At 42.2% G+C, this 15,654-nt stretch overlaps 1 protein-coding gene and 1 long non-coding RNA gene across 8 annotated transcripts in view; both read left to right on the forward strand.

The window, feature by feature from the left end:
• Window positions 1-10,849, forward strand: part of LOC128141627 (uncharacterized) — a 68,990-nt gene extending 58,141 nt beyond the window's left edge. Inside the window, exon 2 of the long non-coding RNA XR_008235127.1 lies at window positions 8,034-10,849. This is a non-coding gene — a long non-coding RNA (uncharacterized LOC128141627). The remainder of the gene's footprint in view (window positions 1-8,033) is intronic.
• A 2,831-nt stretch (window positions 10,850-13,680) lies between these two features.
• Window positions 13,681-15,654, forward strand: part of NCAM1 (neural cell adhesion molecule 1) — a 159,880-nt gene continuing 157,906 nt past the window's right edge. The window contains exon 1 of one of the 7 annotated variants that reach the window (XM_052786601.1): window positions 13,681-14,036. In XM_052786601.1, coding sequence (XP_052642561.1) covers window positions 13,985-14,036 — 52 coding nt within the window. In that variant the 5' untranslated portion in view covers window positions 13,681-13,984. The remainder of the gene's footprint in view (window positions 14,037-15,654) is intronic. The other 6 variants (XM_052786595.1, XM_052786596.1, XM_052786598.1 and 3 more) reach the window with 6 other exon arrangements.

Here is a 15,654-nt window from a genome sequence, read left to right on the forward strand (position 1 = left end):
TTCTAATGCTAGAGATGGGGGAGGGCAGCATGGAAAGTGATGCCTTTATTCGTATGTAAGCACCAATTTAAAACTAAGATGTTACTCAAGTATCTACAAAGACATCCAGAAATACAAAATTATTTGTTTTGTGAGGACAGTTAAGAAGGTGAAACTCAGTCTAGATGTACAAGAGATCATAAGCTATGCAAAAAAACCTAGGGCAAATGCCTGTGGCTGCATTACAGAAAAATACGGTGAGTTGTACTTTTAGTCTAAATTTCACATGAAACTGATTTCAAACTAAAATTCCAAGAAAAGGTCCTGGGACAAACTCTAGAAATTATTGCTGAAAATTATTTTTTTCTCATGAAGTCCAAAAAGAGAGAGAAAAAAAAACATTCTTAGCTAACTATTTTGTCATTTGGCTAATCATAAATTCAATTATTTTCCAGTTCTAGAAAGGTGTCTAAATGTCAGCTTACCAAACCTAATTCTGCATATCACCAAAATATTTAATGACAAAATAATCTCAAAGTGCAAATCAATAGTTTAAAGATCATCTATCCATCTAAGGTTATGGATGGGTGTTCTGTGTTAATTAGATAATATTTGTGTTGTAATATCTAAAGGCTTCTATCAGTAAACCATTTTATTAAATACTCCAACACCAGTCAAAATTTGGTTCCTGCAGTGTATGTATACCATAAGACCAAATCACTAAACCACAAGAACCACAAGATAACAGTAATAATCATAAGCAGAATAAAAAAGATTAGCTGCTCAAACCCAGAGGCTTAGACATCACCTCTGAATTTCCCACTATAGTTCTTCTGTATCATTCCTTCAATATTATTGCTTTACAGATTCTGTTGTAGTTTCATGCTCTGAGTGTAAAAGACACTGGGGACAAAGCAGTACCTCAACAACAGAAGGACTCGGTACTTGGTACTTCAGCAACATCTGTCCAAAAATAACTTTTGGAGGGTATGCTAACTCAAAGGTAGAAAATTCTTATCTTCTATGAGTTACTATTTATTGAAATTTTAATAAACGTACATTTCACTGGCTACAAGAGAATCTCACATGGCAAGAAAGTAAAGTTTATCTTGTAGGAAAAGTCTGCTTATCTTGTGCTGTTCATCCTCAACAGATTTGTTAAAAACACGGACTAAGAACTTCTGCATGATGAACTTTAATTTCATCTTGTGAGTCTAGTTTTTGAAGTTAATGCCATTTGTGATGAGCACTATAGCATATAAAGTCATCTGTAAACAAAATCCCACAAGTATCAGAAATACACAAATACCAGGAGTTTGACCACATGCAGGGGACCTATTTGCTAGGCTGTAGGTATGGCCTTAGTCTTGTTTTCAGACTGAAGAGCTGTGAACTGGAAACAGACCACAGAAATGTGAAACAGAATCTTCTGCTATTGTGTTTTTCTTTTATTTGCTCAATTTGTTCTGTGATTTATATGGAGAATGCAATTTGGAAGATTGTATTGTTGTGCTAGCAATAAGACCACACAATGTTCTTTGACTCTCTTAGACCAAGATGAATTATTTTGCAACTTTGTCCGTGCTGTTAAATCATAAACTGGGGCAGTGGGCAGAAAATGGATCTGTGATTAAACTGGATTTCCTGTTTCATGTGGATTTCCAAATTTTGAAATATTTTTTAATTACATAATAGAAAGTACTTTAGAAAAAAGCAGTAATTTATTACAAAAATATAATTTCTGAGGAAAAAAATCATTTAGATTTTAGGGGGCATAAATTCTCTTCTGAAGTACCTCTCTCCCTCCACTTAGAGTGAGGCAGAGACAAGTGCCTGACTTTACTGCCTCAGTAAATTACATAAACCTTGGTGAGCTGAATCCGGGCCACAGACTATGAATGGCAGTATTCACCCTCTTCAAATAACACTATCCTTGATAAAGAGCAGAAATTAATTGTATAAGGAAGCTGAAAATATATTTCTATTGATGTTAAATATCTGGATAATTTTCCAGAGTAAAGGCATGGCCTGCTTTCTAAAATAACAACTTCGGGGTTAACCTGCACAGTGATAAAAGCCAAGCTGTATCTGAAAGCTCAGGCTGAAGTAATCCAAAATTTGAAACCCTACAATAAAGATATTTACACCTATACTACTTCCCCACTGCTCCTCTGACCGGTGTCTCTGTTTGACCTATTGTTGACATCTGCTTTAGAATGAGATTAACCCAGCTGAAATGAATCCCACCCTTAGCATGCTCCATTAAGGACATTATGTTCCTCTATTTAAATGCCAGCTTTCAGTGTTGTTCTCTCCCTAACACTGCCTGGTAGTTATTCCCTATACAGAGAAATTAAGTAAAATGGTTCAACTGCTTCACCCCATGTCTACTGCTTTGGTACTCATCACAGGAGAAATAGGAAGAATAGCAATTGACAAACAAGTGACTCTAAAGACGGGGCAAGAGCAATGCTGATAATATGGGGAGAGCAAGAACATGAGGTAAGCCAAATGCTGTGAATAGTTTTAGAAGACCACCAGGCTCCTGAGCTTTCACCCAGCACCTTACAGTGGGATGAAGGCAATGTCAAATTTCCTGCTGCTACTCTACAAAATTCTTGGTAGAAAATCTTTGGCAGTCACAGAACCCCAGTGTCCCCTGTGCCTTAGAGCACTTCTACAAGGTATTTTCTTGCAGGCCCTGGGGAAGAGTTTCCTTGGAGGAGTCAGTAATGCTGCAGCTGTAGAACAGAAGTGAGTACTTTAGTGAGTCATGCAGGATTTAAAATCCATTTTGTTTTTGAAGTCCTCAGGATCGCTGTCTACAGCAAAGGCAAAAATGTAACACTCCTTGACCTGGGTTAGTAAGCTATTTCTTAATGACACAACTCTAGGCAGATTAATCCCTCATCACTGTGACTCAATGGTTTTCAGATACGTTCCCTTAATAAGGTGTGCTGATGGGTAGAGAGGCTATAGGGATGGACAGACAGACAGACTGGGTTAGCAGTCAGCAGCGTTCCCTTCAAGCCAACAAGGCAGGCACAGAAACAATGCCAAGGCTTCACAGACAGCTTCTTGGCCACAGTACACTGTTGAAGCTGTGCTGAGAAAGGTAGCTATGCCAAAGCACAGAACACATCACGTTACAGTAGCGTTTGTATGGTAGGCAAAATAGGAAAGGGCTTGGATGGATTTAAGGCCTCCTGAGGCTTGTCAAGCTGGACAGCCAGGCAAACTGTTGACCCAAAGCAAACCAGTGTAGTATAAACTACGAGAGGTGAAAGGCAATGGTGATCTTCTGACTTCAGAGATGTTTTTCAGCCTCTACCCTTTCAGATTTTTTTATGTTTCTATCCTGAGGCTGTGATAATGATGTAAATAACTTCACACACATTACACAGAGCTTAAAGAAGAGTGAGAGGAAGAAGAGCTCTAGAATGGAAGATGTTAATTACAGTTTAAACGTGCAACAAGTATTCTCAAGGAACATGCATGTTCCATATGCAATGTTAAAGGTACTATAAATAAACAATTCTGCTCCCTCTACTGAATATTTTGATCTTTACTTTGTAGCAAAAATAGGAGCTGCTGCTTGAACCAGACTGGGAGTGTTGCTTAGCAATGGGAAAGGGTCAGCTCCTGCTCTGTCCAGAAGAATAAAACAAAGCTCTCCCTTAATTCCTTAGACAATGCACAGGAACGTGAAGAGGAGTTTGGGGAAAGTTTAGGTTCCTATCTGAATAAAAAATATCACGGCAGAAATATGAAGCAATACACAAGCATGAAAGAATGATGGTGAAATCACCATGCCACTAACATTACTGGGATTTTTTTCATTGGCCAAAATGGCACAAGGATCTGACCCTGGAAGTAGTGTTATGAAACAATTGGCATTCACCTTGGGTTTCCTCTGAATGGAATTGAGGCAGTTTTTTTCTTCTTCCTGATAAGACATTCCAGATTTTCTATTTTGTGGGCATTCTCCAGATTTTCTCATTATGGAGATAGTTACTCCAACTCACAGGGAAAAGAGAGACAGAGAAAATAATCAGCTTACTGATAGCTGGATTGTACCAGAAGAGTTTGGGGAGTACTGGCTATTACAAGAAGTCCCCATCTCGTCTACCCCTATTATGGGCCTGTCACTCAGCCGTTAGTGAATGACCGCACTGAAATCTGCAAGCAGAGTTTGGCTAAACATTTGCAGGCTCAGGTAGATGCATCTTTGGAAAGATTGTGTGAACCTATTATTCATGTCACATTATCCACAATGCTCTGTAGTGTAATACCAGGGATGCAATTGCAATGTTTTGAAAGCCAGACAGTAAATTCAGGTAGACTTCAACAATTTCTTTCATTTTACACGGGTGTCCAGTTAACTTTAAGGAGCAACTCAGAGGAACTATGTGAAGTGGGTAAATGCCCTGGAGAATGCTGGCTTAGTTGGAATTTTGATTGTGTAAATGTGGCCCTTTAGTGTTTGCTACCACATGGCTGATTTGTTAACACTTTAAGCATGCACATGTACATTTAAAGTCAAATACTGCTAAGCATATATCAACCTGACCCTAGGCACATAGGCATTTGGCTGTCTTCTGGATCAGAAGACTGTTTTGTGGTAGGATTATTTTAGAAATGAAGCTTGGTCAGAAACTTAAGACAGAAATTTGCAAAATTGGCAGTGTGATTTCCTTGCCCAGTGCAACAACTTTCATAACCATTTTACCTTTTATAAAGTAAATGCTGACATCAAACCTAAGCACATTACATATGGCTATACTTAATGGCCTGATTATATGGACATATCTAACTCTTAATATTACTGTGAAAGAAATGCATTGTAGATATTGATTGCTAGTGTAATTATGAGTCATTTCGTCTGACATAATGCTTGTGCCAATGAAGGTTAGGATGCCCAAGGGGCTGTTTTAGGCTAAAAAAAAAAGGAAATAGAAAGGGAGCATGTCCTGTAGAGTGGCAATGACTTTCATTCAGAAAACATCTTCACAGGATAGCTTGGCTTTGAGAAGAAAAGGATTTATATCCCTTCTAACATGGAACAGGAATAATGAGAAACAAAACTAAAAATGGCAAAAGAGAGCAAGATACCATACTTCCAAAGGCTTTGTAACATTACACTTGAAAAAACAAATCATGGTTTAGATTTAACTGTCACATGAAATATGACATTTAATAGCCTTTAATATACTTTGATCTGGTACCATCAGGACAGCTAGTATGTTCTGTGCTGCTGCTTCCCCTCAGGAATTACTTTTCACAGATAAGTATCATGTCACATGGAGCCTGTTTTCTCATATGGAGTTTCACACATCTGTTCTAATTGTTCTATCAAAATCATCTCACTGGTACTGTCAGGAAAATCAAAGAGATTGCTTATGGTCCTTGCTAGGATGCTGAAAACAAGTAGTCATGCTTGCCAAGTGGTGATCCAATAAATACTTAAACCCCCAAACCCTCCTTGATCTAGATCAGACCACGGCAGACACTGTCGGAAACCAATCCCTATTGCAAAAGTCGCTGTGGTGAGCACATAGACCAGGAAAGGGCAGTGGGTAGTAGGGAAGTTGGTAAGTCTACATTCCCTTATGAGACTCCAGTTGCTCTGCTGTCAGCCTCTTAATTACTCACATTATTGTAATAGAGCTTTCTGCGAAGTGGAGGAGGGGAAATAATCTTTTGTTGTTCTTGCATTTAATTCCATCCTACTGCTTTCAATATTGGCCTTTTGGTTAATGGTTTAAACTGAGGCTCAGGAGATCTGTTTTCAGTTTCCTGTTGGCCACAGATTTCCTATAGGGAAGCACAAGGCACATCACTAAATCTAATTTCTCAATATGTTTGGCTAAGGTGATTTACTTTGTTTCATCTATTTAGGCTGTGTGGTATCCTGAGCAAGGACTGTTTTTTACTGTGCTTTTAAAAATTACTGAGTTTGGTTCTCCTAAGCACTCCACTAAAATAATAAGGACTTTGGGAAACCAAATTTTATATTGGCAATCCTCACCAAGAGTAAACTAGAAATATGAAATAATAAAGGAAGGTGTTGAATTACACTATCTTGCTAATACTGCTAATGGAATGCAGTGAAGTCTACACAATATGAGTTGTAACGGTGTAGGTGTAATGATATGTTTACCTTCATGAGATTTATCAAAATCAGTTAAATACCCTAGGGACAAACTGCCTGCCAAATGCATTGCTTTTCACTGATTGTCCTACCTGACTAGGATCTCAAAGTCTTCAAAGAGGATCCTGACTGTTAGCAAGTCTTCTCATTTTTTTTTTCCCTCCCATAATGAGCACAGCCCTTCTCCAAAAAAAAGCTGCTACTGCTGTGCAGATGGTAGACATCTGCAAAAGAAATGCATCATTTTACATCATCTGGTATTGCTCATGTTATCACTATAGGCACAGAGTCATTTATGTGTTACCTAACAACTACCTCGTTAGAGATGAAACTTCCTCTGTGAAGAGAGCTAATACCATGCATCCAAGACATTGCCCTAATCCTATTTTGACAGCTTGATTAGCATTTATGCTAGCCTAAGACCTTTTACCTATACGTGTAGGTACAAACTGCCACATCTATTAATGTGAAATGCTTTATATAACAGACAATGCCCTGCAAAGGCATGAAGTGCCTGTCCACATTCTGTCATTTAGTGTTCAGGAGATTATTTAATATTATGTTAATTTGGATTGGAGATTTACAGTACAAGAACAGCAGTGATAAAAACTGACTTCAAAAATCAAGGACAGATTCATCAGACAAACCTTTGAAAATCATAATCTGGATTGAATGGGCAACAGCTGCATTGGCATCACTTGGTGATTCTCTCAAGTGAATTTGGCCCCTATGTATGCTACCAGACTGGTTATAGCAAAGATTAAAATACTAATGTGGTGCCTAAAGATTTCACACGTGAACTTTAACATCCCAAATAAGGCAACTACCCAGATGCCTCAAAACAACCTGATCTGGTTCCAGGATATTATATATCCCAGAGCCTAGATCCAGTCTTTGGTAATAAACCAGGATATATTCAGTTCAAGAACAATGATTCTGCCTCAACAGCAAGAATTTTTTAGGATCTTTTCTTTCTCACTGCATTTCAGCACCATCTTAAGACCATTATGCAAAAATAGAAACACTACTTTCCTCATATTTTCATCCTCTCTACAATATTTTTAGAGAAATGTAAGGCTGAGATAACACAAAATCAAAGACTGAGATTCTATTACTAGCCTCATTCTTCTATGCCTTAAATCTAGTTGCAACTAAAATTGTTGAGGAAACAGAAGGTAACCCTGAAAGACAGGAGAAAATGCTGCATGTTGCCTTAAACTATGCTTGGGGCTGATTTTTAAATAGAATTCTTCCTTCTTCTGTTTGAGTGACTGTCTACCTGTAGTTTTTTTTATGCAATCAGCATAATCCTATTTAGTTGCCTTTCAGCTAGAGGAAAGTTTAAAGCACAGTACTGCTTGAGTTGTTTCAGAGAACTTGACTTCAGAGGTGGTTGCAGTTCTTTAGCTGGTGATACAACTGAATGGTTTGTGGAATAGCAGAGGACAAAGCCTCCTGATTACTGTTTAAGAGTAGGATGTAAGTAATAGAAATGAAGAGGAACAGAGAAGAATCCTAGTAGAAAGCTGAAGACCCTCTTTCTGGCCAGGTGGAGAGGATTTTGAGAATGAAGCTGCTTAGCACTAAGTCTTGTAAGGGGAAAAATCCCCAGCTATGGGCAGACTTCTCAGGCTACAGTGCAGATGGGTCTTCTCCAAAATACATAAATATGCACTGTGTGCTAGTTATGAAACAATATGAAAACTGTTTGCAGGACTATTATTGCTTCTTTAATGTTATATTTCCTTTACACTACGATATTTTCAAATCTCTATTCTCTATGCTTTTACTTTCTCCCTCTGATGAAGACAGATGTTTACATTTTATTTATAACTGGCACCCACTCCACTCATTGCATTATTCTCTCTACTATGTCACCTACTTGTACAATTTTCTTCCACAGAAATGGAAAGAATGGCAAGATTCATCTTCTGGAGCCTTGACTTCAAAGGAGCTACCTCTGCCCTCTTCCAAAAGGAGCAGATACCACTCTTGTGGTAAGGAAGAGGAGCAAAGCGTTGTAAAAGAACCTTTTATGCTGTCTCTTGGATAACTTGTTTACTGTTGGCAGATGGGGGAACCTTCATTAAGTTGCTAAGTAGAGTCCACTGGTCATTTACGCTTTAGATCCACTTCTGTGGAAAATTCTGTTTAGCTTGGGTCTAAATGTGAAATGGAGCTCCACGTTGATAGAATGTGGTTTCTCATAACATTTGTATGTGCTCGAACATTCCTGTCAGGCGTATTTATACTTTTAAAATAAAAGCAGATTGATGGATGGATTTTTCCAATTAAGATAACCATTTATTGCTTGCTACCAAATGTTTAGCCAGAGACACCCTAATGTTTTAGTCTCTTCTCTTCTAATTTTGCATATACTGGTTTTACACGTGTATTACTTCACATAATGTGATGGTGAGTCTTCTAATTAACATTAGTAAAAATAAAAGCAGAACTAGAACAGCTGTTATTTTAAAATAGCTCGGTATCAGTGATGGTTGTGCTATTATTTAGAGGCACTGGGTGATGGACGTGCCTTAAATGCCTTGGCTAATCAGAATGCTTCAAATAAAACAAATACTAGTGATATCATGGGAAGAGTGTAAAAGAACAGGCAATTCATCCTGATGTACTCTTTACAGCCCCCTTATTTTCTGTGATTCTGATCAGCTGAGAGTCTTTCTCTCTTCAGAATTGAAACAACAGAGTTGACTGGATAGATTAAAAAGATTAAAATGAGATGTTTACTGCACACTGTAAGTGTCATGGGTTTATACATGGAAGCATAAACATTAAATTTCAAGTTTTAACTTCAAAGATGGAAGATTTCTTTTATTTCCAAAACTACATGGACAGTAACTGCCAGGTAACTTCTAGGAATGCCATTAGATTGTTGATGACATTTTCATTGCGAGTCAGACTGACAGACTATCTTCATGAAGTTTCTTTCCCTGGATATTTTCATGAATAAGTTAATGGCAGTTGTGCATATTTTCTTAGCTCTGTGCACGGAACAATTACCTATTTGCACAGATGTAGCAAGCAAAACCCCAGAGCAGGACAAATGCTGAGATCAATGCTGGAGTTCGTTCCAGGTATGGAGAGAAAACATATATGTTTTAATGCCAAGATTCTGAATTTCTGGATTGTAATTTTACCTCTCAAATTCTGATGACTTCATCTTCATTCTTGTGGTGTATGACATCACCAGAAGAGCCTTAATAGTTTTGTAAGCCATCTTGCTTAAAGGAGGAAGGGGAGATACTATTTTTTTTTTTCTTTATTAAGACTTCCCTACAAAATAATCTGTGACAGAAAAGGATAATTTAAGGGACTATCTCTGCTTGTATTGCGTATCTGTGAAGAAGAATATTGATTTGAGGAGGATTTTGCATAGTGTTGTTATCCATCATAATAAATATCTACACAGCATAGAATAACACTTTGACCAGAGAGACTATTGAAGTGCATTCCCTCAGTGTGCCACTAATGTATGCCTATTTTCTGTATCCTACAAATAAGTAATAAGTCTGCTTTGTGGTTTATAAATCTGTGTCTAATGGTTCCCACAGAAAATCCCAAGTAATTCTTTGCAGACTACCTTTCCTTAATGATGGGACATAAGGGGCATGTTGATGAAAATTATTTCTGTTGCTTTTCAATGATCAGAAACATACAACATCTATCATTATACCAACAGTTATTACTGTGCTGTTGCATCAGGTTTGAATCTTGGGATTTGACCTCAGTAGCAATTTTAGATTGTAAACTTTTCTTCTCAAAGACTGACTACAAAGCATAACTGTCTGCTATGTTATTTCTTTTTAGTTTGACAGCTGAAGTCCTCTCTTGACCCCACATGATGCTTTAATGTCATAGAGAATTTCCAGTGCATCCTGTAATAATCCTGCCTCAAATACCAACCAGTGAACAGTTATGTCAGGAAAGGGGGAATGCTCGCTATAGAGAGGGTTATTCTGCAATCTTTCTATGACACTGAAGCTGCACCTACTCTGTGAAATGCCTATATAGTTAAAACTCTAGTTCTCTTATTCTCATATTTGCATAGCAGAGGTAGCATTAATTTGATAGATACCATTGCTGCTGATTTTAAACCTGGGACAAAACTTGGTCCAAATTTCCCATTCACTTTTATGCGAAGTACCCAATGAAGTCAATAAGTGAAACTTGTGTTTTAATTACTGATTTGTGTGATTTGCCCTTTTTATTTTATAGATTAAGGAAATGAAATGTATGGGCATGGCCCATAGATGTCTTAACAGCAAAAAAAGGGGGAAATGTTTCAGGTAATGTGCTTAGAAGAGCTCATTCAATTTGGATATGCTTGGGACTGGTCTCTATTGGACTTTCATCATAAAATCCATGATTTTGTTTTTAAATTGCTTAGAAGCTTAAATTCAGACTAGACATTTGATGTCTTTGCTCTGTCAAATCCTTGGGGGGGGGGCGGGGAGCTCAAGTTTCTGGAAGTCTGCTACAAGTGAAATAGTGCCCTCCACAGAGTTGGAGAGGGGTTGGGATGTTTTTTAGACTGCTGACTTCTATGTAAGTACTTCCCTTTACTTACCCTGAGAATTAATACTACTATGCCATGGACTAAGGTATTGCTTAATAGGAATAAAGATATACTAGATATCTCTAACACAAACAACTACTCACTCAAAATACATAATAAATCATGCTATTTGTTGTATTTAACTGTCTGTCTGCCTATATCTTTCTGTTCCAATTTTATGCAATGTCAGCTTTTGGGGAAAAGAGCTGCCTTAATTGATTTAATGTTCTGTACAAGACTATAGTTCAACACATACAAATACTACTACTTTGCAAGGATTTTGCTGGTTTGCTGATTTTTGTAGAGAAGATGACTGAGATTTCATAGAAAAATCTCAGTCACAGTTTCTAAAAATGGACAGTTGCATCTTATAGGGTAGTGTTATAGCTTCCTCATTCAATATGTAATGACCTGTGCACTCCCGTGATCTCTTATTATGAATGCTATAAGTGTAATTTTTACAAGGTAACTGTCTATCTAGATGTTCTTTGTAGTGAATGGAAAGAAATAGACACTTGTGTAAGGCCTCTGGGAACTAGAACTAATTCTACAAACTATTTCTGACAGTACTAATAACAGTATGACAACTCAGACTCTTTTTCTCTCTAGGAAATGATTGGGCACTAATCTGGCTGAATGCAAAAGAGTTTAACTGCTCAGGGTAGAGACTCAGAAATTCCCTAGTGCCAGAAATCCAGCTAGTGGAGCTGGTATTAAAAAAAGACCACATCTCATGAAACCACGTTTTGTTATCTTTTAGGGTTCGTTTTACAGGGCAAGCTCACTGAGAAAGTTGATGGCAGAGAGGAAGGGAGACCCAAGGAGAAGCAGATGGCTTGCCACTATGTTTATCCACATTTGTCAACCAGCAGTTGAAAGGATGGAGAAACAAGGTGGGAGTCTTGCAAGATGTTCTGGTTTGATGGATGATCGAGATCCTGCCTCTCTCTTCTACAGTCACTAGTTGATTTAATCTGCTAAAGTTGTGTAATAACTGGTGTAAACTCAGTGTAGTCTTTATGATAAGAGGAAAAGTATCTAATATGTATCCAGAAATTGACTTAACTATTTTCAGGATAAAGGATACAGTTTCTTCTGAGGTTTTTATCCCCCAAAAATACTCTTAGTGAGAGGCTGGCTTTCTCTTCCAAAATGGTCTGAGCTGAGCATCTGTATGACCTGAAAAACTTTAAATTAATATTGGCATCTCACTGGATGAGTGACCTTATGTTGGGGGCAGGATACAGAGTACAAGAATGCAAGTCTGCAGGACAGTAGGGATCGGTGTGAACTGGGAGAGCAAGAGGGAGTCGAATAATAGCACATGGCATGGTTGAGCAAGGTTGCTCTCTGCAGATAATCAATCCAATATGAGGCCGTGGGCTAGGCAGACCAAAGGAGCAGAGAAGGCATGTTTTCAATCACAGTGCAATAAGTAACTTTGTTGTTTCTTTTAGAGAAGGATTCTTATAAAATGGAAAGGGGGAAGGGATTTCTCAAACAGAAAAGGATAAAATAAAAGAGTATGATCTGGCCTGGAACGATCCTTTAGACCACTAACAGCCAAATACTGGAATGGTTTGACTATATTAACATATTGTTGAAATACTGGTGTCAAATTATATTCAAAGGATACTGTTTCTTTATCTAAGTAAGCTATCTTCTGTCTAAATGGTTTCTACATGGCAGTTTTCTGCTAATGAAGTCTCTGTGTCATTAGAAGTCCTTCTGTGTTCACAACTACTCTAGGTATTTTTAATTTCATTTTAAAATAGCAACAACAATTAGCCAACTAAGCCAAATTATTTTGCATGTTATGACAAAGGCCTACTTCAGTTGAAGTGCTTTTCTCTAATACTAATGAAATGAAATGAAAACACAGACTGTAGGCTACACCTGCATAAAATAAATGCTTAATTTTAATTTTTTTTTCCTAAGACCTTTCTCCCCCTTGAAGCACAGATCCCAAAGCAAGTGAATACTATGCTCAAGTAATGAGGGCTCTTAGCAATTCCTGAAGTTTGGGAAGGTGCTGGAGGAGCACTGTTAAGACATGGTAGTCTGAAAAAGGCAGGTTTTGTTGATTGTAATGTAAAGCTGGTTCAAAACTGACTCTGCAACATTATCTTTTTTTCTGTACACCCAGCACCGAACCCACATCATCTTTGGTACTGTGCCTGAGTGCCCACCACCTCTCAGGTCTTGAAGGAAGAAGAGTTGCTGCTGTGGGTGTTGGTGTAGACAGCAAGTTGAATGACAAGATATTCTGTATATACAAACGTGTAACTCATTAGGACAGCTTTGATATACCGTCCATGTGAGTTGGGGGTGGCTGGAGGGTCAGTGTGGAGCCATGCAAAGGGAGGCCTGGCAGAAATGGTTCAAAAGGTGGGCAACCTCCTTCCTTCGGAGCTGAGTCCCCATGGAGCATCTCTTCACCCACAGTTCCCCCCTGGCATTTGCCCCAGGTCTTGGCTATGGCAAAATGGTGCCTGTAACAACTCTTGGCTCTGGGAGTCCTGCTAAACACGCTCTGTGGTTTCTGAGCTGGCTCCGGCCCCCTCATGCAAAAATGGAACAAAAGCCCAGCCGAAGGGCAGGGGATAGATAAAATGGTCCTGCCCTTGCTCTCTTCGTTTCCTGCCTGCTTTTCCGCAGGTACTCCTTCGGGCAGGCGCCGGCCAAACCGGCAAGTAAATCCCTTCCCCAATTCCCGCGGGCCGGTTAATTCGTTAATCTCATTTTTGGCAATAAAGTACCCCCGAAGGGGCCGCCGCCCTGCCCCGGCTCTGAGCGCGCCCGAGCCCCGGCAGGTTCCTCCGCGGGCTGGGCACGGGGCCAGCCCCGAGATCCGCGCCGCGTTTCGTAGGGGGCCAGAGCCCCCCTCGGCGCCCCCAGACCTCTTCTGCGCGGGCTTGCGCTGTACTATTTGAGGCGGGCGCGGGTGGAAGAACACGGCGGTGCCATGCGCCGCGCGAAGCCGGGCGGCGCAGGGATCCGGGCCGCGGTGCTGAGGCCGTCTGTCAGTCAGCGCGGCGGCGCCGGGACGCGGCCGGGGCGCAGCCGGCAGAAGGCGGCGCGGGGAGTACGCGCGGCTAACGGAGCCGGAGGGCGGCCGGCAGCGGGGAGGAGCGGCGAAGGAAGACGCGGCGGGGGGGGTAAAAAAAAAAAAGAAGAAGAAAAAAAGAAAAAAATTATAAAAGAAGCGAGCTGCGTTTCTTCCGTACTGCAGGAAAAGGCTATTTCACGAGCGGTTGCCTCTCGCCCAGCCGGCTGCGATGCTGCTAGCCACCGTGCTGCCCTGGACGTTGGTTTTGCTTGGAGCCGCAGGTACGGCCGGGGCAATGGGGCGCTGGCTGGGGCGGGGTGGTGCCGGGACCTGGTGGGGCGAACAATGGGGTCGGGCGGACCCCCGCCGCCGGGCTTTCGGGGGTGGGGGGAGACAACCCTCGGTGGGGTCCTCCCTCCCGGCCGCGCCCGGTGTGGGTGGCGGGGCGGCTGGTTCGTGCACATTGTTCGCTATCGTGGGAGCCGGAGAGGAAAGATGGCTCGGGCTGTGCGAATTTGACAGGAGATAAGCGGAGGGGAGGAGGGGGGGGGGGGTAGGTGAGAAGGGTGTGAGCGAGCGGCTGCTTCTGCGCTCTGGTGCCGCTGTCCGCGGGTGCGAGGGGAGGAATCGCTCCCCCCCCCCCGCGGGAGCCCACCTCCCCCGGGCTGGGGTTTCGGTGTGCTGTGAATCCCAGACAATGAAGATAAGGAAAAGAGGAGGCGAGCGAAGCGGAGAGGATGCTACGTGCGCTGTGTTAATGGTGTCGCCGGGCGAGGGAGGCGGTGGATTTTTCGTTGTCGCGTCGACTTCATTGTGAATACCGAGGCAGCTACTGCGCTGCTCGGCGGTGTCCGCCCCCGCCCATCCGCCCCGCTTCTTGCAAGCGGTTGCATGTGCGGGGCAGAAATTGCAGCGAGCGCGGGGAGGGAAGAGATGCGATTGCAATTAAAGGCGGGGGCTAGAGCAGCTGTAAAAATAAAAAAAAAAAGGGGGGGCGGAGGCGTGCAGGACGGCTGGCAGTGGTGGGGGGGAAAAGAGACGGGGTGCTGCGGGAGGGGGGCAGCGGGCCGCGCGCCGCTGCCGTTAAGGGAGCGGCAGCCGGGAGCGAGCGCTCCTGCTCGCGGGAGGAGGGGGAGACGGGAGGGGTCGACGGCAGCCGCGGCCAATGGGGAGCGGGCGGCCCCGAGCGGGAGCGGCCGTTAGTCGCTTGGGTCGCCAACGTCCGTAACGGCCCCGAGCGCCGGCTGCCTGCCTCATCTGCCCCGGCCCGGGGCGCTGGCCCCGGGAGATGACAGGTTGGCTGGGCGCAGTTACGGCCACACCTGTGCTGGCACCGCCCCCTCCGCCAGCGGGACCGTGGTCCGCCCCGACGTGCCGCCTTCCTGTTGCCATCCTTCGGCGAGCCTCGTCGCCCCAAGCCCCTTGCTCTGCGCTGTCCTTAACTGCACGCACTAGGAAGCGTTCCCCAGGGCCTTCTCTTGGCTGTGTGTTTCCTCGCTGTCCTGTCCTACAGCTCATCAACCACTTCCCCACCCTTCTTTGCAAGCCTCGTGGCCTAAAGCACCCAACGCTGATTGTCGCTGCTGTCTACCTCAGAACTGTCATTGCCTTTACTTCTTGCAGCCCCTTTTCAGCTCATCATTTTGTAACTACTTCCCAGTCGCTGCTGCTGTTCTCTCGGTAAAGCTCGCTCTCTGTCTAGATCCCTGCTATTTCTGCGTAGCTCCTGTACCCGTTTCTGTGTCATTGCAGTGTACCCCAGTGCACTGCTCGTTCCTGTCACTGCTATTGCAGACCTCACTGCACAGTCTCTTTTCACCCCTCGATTAGGTGCTGTCCTTAACTACCGTAACGCCTCACTTCCTCATTCCCATACTGATGATTCCTTATCTCCTTAAG

Source organism: Harpia harpyja, chromosome 4, assembly GCF_026419915.1.
Source record: "Harpia harpyja isolate bHarHar1 chromosome 4, bHarHar1 primary haplotype, whole genome shotgun sequence".
NCBI classification, from domain to species: Eukaryota; Metazoa; Chordata; class Aves; order Accipitriformes; family Accipitridae; genus Harpia; species Harpia harpyja.